General features: G+C 46.6%; 1 protein-coding gene across 1 annotated transcript in view; it reads left to right on the forward strand.

Moving 5' to 3' along the window:
- LOC149366394 (inaD-like protein) overlaps positions 1 to 7665 on the forward strand; it is a 33733-nt gene extending 26068 nt beyond the window's left edge. Inside the window, exon 6 of the mRNA XM_089550480.1 lies at positions 865 to 7665. Coding sequence (XP_089406606.1) covers positions 865 to 1231 — 367 coding nt within the window. The 3' untranslated portion in view covers positions 1232 to 7665. The remainder of the gene's footprint in view (positions 1 to 864) is intronic.
- Positions 7666 to 9250: the final 1585 nt, after the last annotated feature.

Below are 9250 nucleotides of genomic sequence, written 5' to 3' on the forward strand. Positions count from 1 at the left end.
TGAAAAAAAAAAAGCTTTACTATAACCAAAAAAAATGTACAGTCTATGAATGGCGAAATGGGACCGCAGCTTCACTTTACTGTATCCAACTTTTTACTATAACCTAGATTACTATAGTGGGGTTCTATTGAAGGCAAAATGTGACCGCAACTTCACTTCACTATATCCGAGTTTTTACTATAACCTAGTTTACTATAGTGGGGTTCTATTGAAGGCAAAATGGAACCGCAACTTCACTTCACTATATCCGAGTTTTTACTATAACCTAGTTTACTATAGTGAGGTTCTATGGAAGGTGAAATGGGACCGCAGCTTCACTTTACTATATCCGAGCTTTTACTATAACCTAGTTTACTATAGTGGGGTTCTATTGAAGGTGAAATGGGACTGCAGCTTCACTTTACTATATCCGAGCTTTTACTATAACCTAGTTTACTATAGTGGAATTCTATTGAAGGTGAAATGGGACCGCAGCTTCACTTACTATATCCGAGCTTTTACTATAACCTAGTTTACTATAGTGGGGTTCTATTGAAGGTGAAATGGGACTGCAGCTTCACTTTACTATATCCAAGCTTTTCCTATAACCTAGTTTACTATAGTGGGGTTCTATGGAAGGCAAAATGGGACCGCAGCTTCACTTTACTATATCCGAGCTTTTACTATAACCTAGTTTAATACAGGGGGTTCTACTGTAATTTATTCGGTGAAGTAGAAATCCATTCTTCAAATGCAAAGCATAGTAAATGCAGCATGAAGTTTAGCAGGGTGGTTACATTTCCACAAAGATATCTAAGCTCACCTGGTAGTACAGTTCAAATAACCCAGCTCATGCTTTGTGCTTTTTCACCCTTTTCCATCCAGCACTGCTAACGGACCCGTGACTGTGACCCTGGAGCGAGGCTCAGAAGGCCTGGGATTCAGCATCGTGGGCGGTGCAGGGTCACCACACGGCGACCTCCCCATTTACGTGAAGGCAGTCTTCGAAGAAGGCGCCGCAGCCCGCGACGGCCGCCTGCGTCGCGGCCACGCCATTCTGTCCGTCAACGGCCACTCGCTCGAAGGACTTTCGCACCAGCAGGCCGTCGAACTGCTCCGCGACGCCCGCGGAGCCGTCGAACTTGTCGTTCTTGACACCTCAGTCTTGGAGACGGCAGCCCCTAGCCCCGCGCAGAGCCCGACGACGACGACACCGCCGGCATCCCTCTTCACCACGGCCGATCCTTTGTAGTGACGGCGGCAAGGACGCGCATCTTAGATTTGCTTCGTTTGCACTGTGCCAAGTGGTGAAGTGTGACTGTGTGCGGCAGTTGCCACTAGATGGCGTCATGTGACGGCAGTGGTGCTCGTTTGTTGCCGGTGAGGCTATACGCAGACTGCTTTTGACGGGCAAAAAGACTCCAGGGGAAAAAAAAGAAGCAAAAAGAAGCCACTGCCCTCCCAATGCACTTGGGAAGTGTTTTTTTTTCTCGGCAAACAGGCTTGCCTGTGGTACACACATTTTCAAGGGTACAGCTTGCTTTCTTTTCCTTTCTGGTCTTTTGCCCCCATCCTCATTTGATCTTCTCTTAACACTCCTACAAACACAACCTTTGCAGCTGTGTCAAGCGTGCCTTTATCCATATGGACTGAGGTGAAAAAAACAGTGCGTCACTTCGTTATGTGTATGCGACGCACGCGAGTGTGCGAGCTTTCTTCCCTTTTTCTTTGTTTCTTTTTTCTAAATCCGGGCAGGTTCCCAGTCTGTGCAAAAGCCATGGCTTTGCCGGTGCCATTGCAGTTGTGTCATTGCCCCCGTTCAGCATTTTCTTCCCTTTGTTGTCTTTCTTCTCTCCATCTCATTGTCGTCATTGTAGGTACCTTGTATACATTTTAGTTTTTTAAACCTCTTAAACTCTTGTTTTAGTCAAGACATCGTCACCGTGTACCATCGCATCATCTAGAAACCAGCGCCGCCGCAAAACGGAGGACTGGCAGAGGAGTGGCTGTCGCATTGTTTCCGAGTCTTTGAAGAAATGTTTCTCTTGTTACAGGCTACGTGCCTCTCCTGGGTTGCTTCTCGACTGTTCTCGCTTTTCCCTCTCTCCCTCTGCTTTGCCACTGCTAGGGCAGCTACTACTTCCAGACGTATGCAAGGGTCCTCACTGCATAGAAGCTAAACAAAAGCCTTGTGCTGGCGACGAGAGCGAAGCGTCGGCGCAAGCGGTCTCAAGTTCGCTCGCCGATGCATCAAGAACAGGCGCACTCCAAGCAAGCATACTAATCATCCTCGGCAGAGGAAAGACAGGGGAACTGTACGAGGCCTGAGGTGCGTTGTTAGCTTAACCAAGAGTTTTATCTACTTCTCAGACAGCGAGAAGTGCTTGCACCCATAGCATTTTTTTTTGCGCGCTGAAATGTGAGGTATAGACTTTTTTTTTGTTCATTTGTTAGAGATGCCGCGTGGGACCATTGCAGTTGAGTGAGTCAGTCCCTCCACCACCGATGGATACGTTGTTGTGACATTTCCCTGGTCGGTGGGCGAATAGGCCTATCTAAGCGTACGGCTCATTATTATACTTCTCTAGATCACAATGTCGTTTGTATTCCCCTCAAGAAGGCAGTTTGTCATTAGAAGAGCGGCGCATGAGAGGGTTGGCAGGGGAAGGGGCGAGGAGGTAATTTTGGCGTGCTCTGGGGCATAGCAGAGCAGCGCCGCCTTTCAGGCCATCACCTTGCAGCTTTGCACTCGATGGGACCAAAACCAAGTTGCACATGCCGAAACGCGACACCACACGCAGACACACGGGAGACACTCGGAAAAGTGCACCCACGCTGGTGACCGCAGGGAGGCAGCAGCAGAAAAACACCGAATCCTGCCTCCGAATTCACCAAATTTAGAAACAGCTGTCTGCTAAACAGTCTTGAAATCCCGCATCACTTGGCTTCATATTTTTGGCGGGATTCGAAAAACTCGGTATGTAGCCAGAATCGAGCCCAGCTGTGCATCTGGGGTGGGAGCACATGAAACGAAGGTGCACATGCGTCGCGTATATATTTTTTTTCTCTTGTTTTCTCGGAAGCAGTCAAGGACCAAGTATATGTAGACATTGCATATCGTATCTGCCACTCAAGAAGCCCAGGGAAGACGTGTCACGAAAAAAATTTAGCTTATCACGTACGTGTTTCTTTGAAGGAGCAGATCTAAGGCGTGTGGTGTTTCAAACTGCAGAACGTTTTTTTTTTAACAAGCAGCAGGCCTAATGTGTAGTGACAGTAACCCAAAGCTGTGAATGCAGCGTTGTGTGGCATAATCTGAGCGGCTCTGCCATGTTGCTTTTTACTATCTTGCTGACTGTTTTTATTCCAGATATGGTAGACATACTTGATGTGTGATACCTGTTAGGTTTCCCTGTGCCATGAGAGGACAAGCAGATCGGGTGCATTCTCGTAACCTTGAAGGCACCTCAGGAAAGGTCCCATTGAACGCTTTTACGCTGCTTTCATCAGCACAGATTTCATCCCTTGGAGATTGCTGACTGCATTTTGTTGTTTCCTTTAACTAGTTATGTTAGTTGACCCTCTCTCAATGTGTCTACAGTGTCAAAAAGGAACTGGAAGTGGCGGCGTTATTGTCTGCCTCTTGTCCACACAAGACAAATCTGCACAGATAGCTTCATGCGGGAAGCCAGCATAGCAGTAGCTGTCGGACCATCACCATTTTTAACGAAGGCTGCATGTCTGATTTTGAGAGCTTATCCCCCTGAGAGCTACCACCTGCATTTACACTCTAAACGGAAAGGAGTAAATAGGGTGTAAACTGTCCTCTAGCGCACACCCTTTTATATAAGGGAGTGTAGAGGATAACTTACCGTATTTTCCGGTGTATAAGACGCGGCTTTTTTTCGAAAATTTTGCTGGTGCGTCCTATACAAGGGTGCGTCTTATATGAGAATTTTTCATCTTTTTTTGCGCGTTCATCGATTACTCCAGTTCATGCTCAAGCTTTTTGCACCTAAAAAATATCACTACCAATAACGCGGTTGTAACACGGTTAATACTTCAATACCGGGACCGCCGTGCGCGACATTCTAGGTGATCTATATTATGAAACGGCGGGGATGACGACTTCCGGGATCACAAACGCGCGGCTGTTTCGGAGGCCCCAAGCAAAAGTAATGAGAAGCGCCAAAAGATGGTGACAATCGCGCTTCTCGCCATTGTCAAGACAAGCCGGCGTTCTTTTTTAGTCACCCTTTGCAACTTTTTTTTGCTCCGTGTACGTAGTGCATGTTTCAGCCGAGTTGCTTCCAGAAATGGGTGAACCTTTTGATAGCGCATCTGAAGATGAAGACTTCGAAGGTTTCAAGTAGAATAAAATGTTATGGACATATGGGGAGCTGTATCGTTTTTCCGTTCTTTTTTGCTAGAACGTGGACGAGTATGGCATGAGTGTTGCCTTTTTCGATCACTTAGCGTTGCTTAAGAATTGCTCACAGGTACGGTGCATTTCGCGATAGTCGCGCAAGCGTATTTAATTAAGCCTCACTGGCCTAACTGGGTAAACTGGGGTGCGTCTTATACACGGGTGCGTCTTATATACGAACTTTTCCAGTGACAGCTTGCATATATGGCAAGTGCGTCTTATACAAGGGTGCGTCTTATACACCGGAAAATACGGTACTCTCTTTTTACTCCCATATAGGCATACTTATGTTTAGTGTGTACTTTTGCTGTCTTGCTTCTTATGCACGTGCCACACGTGTTGCAGTTGTGTTAGCTTTGTTTTCTGCTGTCTTTAGCGACACTCTTGAGGATGCTCTCAGGCTGGCTATGTGTGCACTGCTTTCTCAACTTTGTTTTTGGTACCAGGAGAATACAAATTAAACCAGCAGTGCCATCTCGTAATCACCCAATGGGCATTGAAACTCCCCTGGATGTCCTGCGGATGTTCAGGATGTCTTCAAGACGTCGTAGGGAGATCCAGTGGCCAGCTTTGTTCTTGGTACCAGGAGAAAACAAATTAAACCAGCAGTGCCATCTCGTAATCACCCAATGGGCATTGGAACTCCACTGGATGTCCTGCGGATGTTCAGGATGTCTTCAGGACGTCCTAGGGAGATCCTAGGAGGTCCTAGGGCCATCGGGCGGTCTTGTTGTTTGGCTTCATTTAAATTGTGCCAAGTTTGTGCACCGTCTAGGTGTGTTGTTTTAAGCACTGCTGTTCTTTCTAATTAGTGCAATACGCATTCACAGGACGTGCACTCATCACTTCAAGGAGGCTGCACTTAATTAGATTCTCCTTGCTGCTTAGAAGTTGTGGAAAAGATGTTTTGTGCGAAAATGGAAACATCCTTACCACTGCACCCATTGCGGTTTAACTAGAATGTGCGCATGCTTTTGTGATGCACACACAAGCTGTAATTAGGCTAAGTCTATAAAATTTTGTGAAACTGTTCAGAGTGGCAATGCAGCATACTAACAAAACAAAAACTATTTTGTAACGGTTGAAGCAGCCCTCGCATCCATCAATGCTTTGTGAAGAGGGTTATGTTCAGGTCGGACATTCGAGCAATCGATGTTATCAAATGTTGTGATGTGCGTTGAGAGAGTTTGCCAGAGCATCCTCTTGGCCGCACTTTATTTGGAGGTGCAGTTCCGTTGCATTGGAAGACCTTTTTCTGTTTTTCTGCAGTCGAATGCATAGCTCTACATAAGTATGTTTGCAGTGTAGCAGGTATATATGAACACATTTTCTTCTTTTGTGGGTGCACTCCACCAGTAACTAGGCACACTCTGCTGCTGCTATGACATCTATATTCTCTCAGGGGAACATGCTGATGCTGCTGTTTTATGCTTTAGCCTGGTATTATAAAGAGCTGGTACTGATTGTTCAGTAGATCAGCATTTTTGTGCTGATCCGTTGTACATTAGCATTCACTAGCATGTGGTGGCAGCCTCATTGGCTGAAGAAAATAAACTGAATAAACTGCGGAAAAGCTCCAGTTGCTGCTGGTTGGTGAACCTTCACTGCAGAATTATCTAATGATGGGCACGGCGGATGAAAATTCAATTAAAATAAAAAGATACAGATGGAGCAGTGGGCTTCAGTCAAGTACATATTGCTAGTAGATTTAATTTGCAGTAACAATGCCGGCCAAAATTGCAAGAAAAACTACTGGATGTTCTGTTCTGCGCACTGTTTACATATGCCTAGGCCAGGCCTTATGTGTGGCTTTACAGGAGAAGTTTCAGGAACAATGCTTCTCAATTACTTTCTCTGTGACATTCTGTTCTGCCTGCTTCTTGCTGTGCTTGGCTGTAAGGCACTTGGCCATAGGTGGGCACCAGGTTTCATCTTTCTTTGTTGTGTACAGTGCTTAGACTGTTTTGAGTACCTTTCCAACTGAAAACAGTTCACTGCTGCACCTATGGGAGTAGGTCAAGTGTTTCAGGGGAATCTCCCAAGGTGGAGTAAGTTTGTAATAGACTCCCTATTGCTCATTAGTATCCACCAAGTGCAGCTATGAGGCTACAAAGGAAAGCTATAAAGCTTCTACATTTGTTGATCAGTTCGCTCTTGCCCTATAATATGCTAGCCATACCTGGTTAGCTCTGTTGGTAGAGTGACTGCTTCGGTGAGGCAGTGATCATGCGTTTGAACCCCAGTCCAGAATAAATTTTTCTTTAACTACGTAGTTTCTTGGGAAGCTGTATAGCTTTCCTTTGTAGCAGTATGGCTACAAATGCTAATGGTGAATGCTAATGGGTAATTACTCTCTTACTACCGATGGGAGTAATTTGACGAGCCTGGTGCCAGCAGTGGGTGCTGCAAGCAGTAATATTACAAGCAGTTAAAATGTTTAAATGTATTGGTCTCTTTTGGTAGCATATTGTCAATCATTTTTCTGTTGCTTTGCTGGTTTGGCTGAGAGCTGAAAAAAATTAGAATCATATACAGCTGTTTGCCAAGCTTTTTGAGATGTAGCACATGCAATGAGAGGGGGTATAGAGTGTGCTACGTTTTTGGAAATGATGCTACCTGTTAATCAGTTAAGAAAGGCTGAGGAAGTTCATTATTACTCCTGGATTTGGCCAATTCACCCGGCACAGTACGCAGTGCTAATTTTTGACTCTGGAGTTCGATGTTCGTGTGACGCACTTTCATGTGAAGCATGTGCTCGTAAAGCATGCAAGTTTCACATCCTGGCTTGTGGCCCACTCTTCTTTGTTCACTTTGACAGTCGTTGCTTTCTAGAGGCGGTCGCAAATTTTTCACTCGCGGCTGAAGAAATGGCAAGGGTGTACCCTTGCAAATTAAGGAGGAAAGGCGAGCCATTTTCCTCACTGGTCGGTCCCAGGAAATTTTTTTTTTTCTCGGACCAAGTTTACTCTCTGATTAGGATTTTGCCGGAACTCCTCATGGCGTTGTGCGGCGTATCTTTCTCTCATGCTTAGGGAGAACTGCCGGCCTGTGCGTGATGTTCGCGCCCACCACGTGCGGCGCTACGGCGGCGGAAGTGTCGGGTTCACTTCCTATTGTTCCGCGTGCCTTTTCCACGGGAAGGCAATTTAAGCGGCGCCCTATCGGTGCTTTCCCTTCTGTTCTGTCGAGCCGCACTGTTTATATGAGGAATTGTTGAATGCAAAGGGGAAAATAAAACCAAGTGCATATACTATTGCAAACTAAGTGTGTGGTTTGTGTCTCCGGTTTGCCTGTAGCGCCATCCAAGGCGCATATCTCGCAACGGACCCTACTTGGAGGGGTTTACACCAGTTGTAGCATGACGAATACGAACCTGTGCTGCGAACAGAGATTTTTACCGAGTTCACTGTTGCGGCCCTTATGAGACGACGCATGCGTCACTTGTTTGCCGGCCTGCCTGAGTGTAGCTCGGCCACAACAGTTCCCAAAAGAGGACGCATTCCTGTGAACTGTGAGAACAGTGCCCGCAGCTGCATGACTTTGATGCTCAGTCAACTTCGGACCCGCCAAGCTGAAATCCACATGCACCCGCTTGCCAGTGATGCCTTAAAAGCATATTGTGTGGTGAGAACGAAGGACTTGCATGGGGCATGGCTCACGCCAACAGTTAGGAAGTCGTCACGTTTGTCCAGGCATTTTCCACATAAACCACGTGGGCTGGTCAGCAAACAATCGGGACTTGGAAGGCTTAGGAAGGCTGTAAGCAAAAGACGTGATTTCGGTAAGGGAAAAAAAACGCGTTCGCGTGGTTCAGTTACACATGTTAGGCCTAACAAAAATAGATAGAATGGACCAATAAATATAGTTATAGAATGCAGCGCGAAAAGACAAGGACAAACGAAGAAGTGGACAGGACTGGTGCTGTCCACTTCGTTTGTCCTTATGTTTTCGCGGTGCATTCTTTAACCATGATCACTGACCAACAACCCCAAGCAGCCTCTTTAGTTAATAAATATAGACAGGAAGGTTGGAGTGGTGGAGAAAATAGCTCGAGACAGGGATTCAAAACGGCGACCTATAATCGGCGACTGCTTAAAAAAAATGGTATCATGCGCGGTTCGGGTGTCCACCAAGATAAGTGAGACTGTTACTGCACCAATTCTTTCCTGAAAAAAAAAAAAACAAATTTTTGATGTGTCCAGCGGTCAAGGCGTCGCGCCGATCGGGCGATGGCGTTGCGTGGACCCCCTGACAGCGCTGCAGCCTGCAACACGCTGTCGCGTTCTACTCTCAAAGGCGAAGCTCAAGCGTCCTCTAAATTTTTTAACAGTTCCTGTAGAAGTTAATAATTTGTAGCGATGTCCATTTTGGCTTGATTTCAATTTCCCCCTCTGATCAGTTCATATAATTTTCGTCCCGGTTTTCTTGACAGCAGTGAACTTCTTCAACACACAGGAAATGAACACGGCACGCTACGAGGACTAAGAAGTCTACCATTAGATGAACGGCACTGCGTTCATATCGGATTCGAGGGCACAGAGGCAAAACGAACGATGTGTTGTTCCTGCGACCTCCGACCAACGGCCCTGCAGCGCAGCTCTATAGTTTCATTGCCAGCAGTCGGAGCTATAGTTTCCAGGGGCCTGCAGACTCCAGCCTTTCAGCTGCAGCAACATGGCTACCGCCTAGCCCGTCGCCTTTCGCCCGTGGCTGGCGCTCCTGTAATTCCGAACGCTGTCACCTTGCTTTCTCTGATCAGAACACGATCATCGTCTCGCCGCAGTCACCATTGCCTACACATTCGGCTGCGGCGACGGGGCCGCTTTTCCCCTTGTGCCTTGACGG

Source organism: Amblyomma mixtum, chromosome 1, assembly GCF_055824585.1.
Source record: "Amblyomma mixtum isolate Tamu chromosome 1, ASM5582458v1, whole genome shotgun sequence".
In the NCBI taxonomy this organism is placed as follows: Eukaryota; Metazoa; Arthropoda; class Arachnida; order Ixodida; family Ixodidae; genus Amblyomma; species Amblyomma mixtum.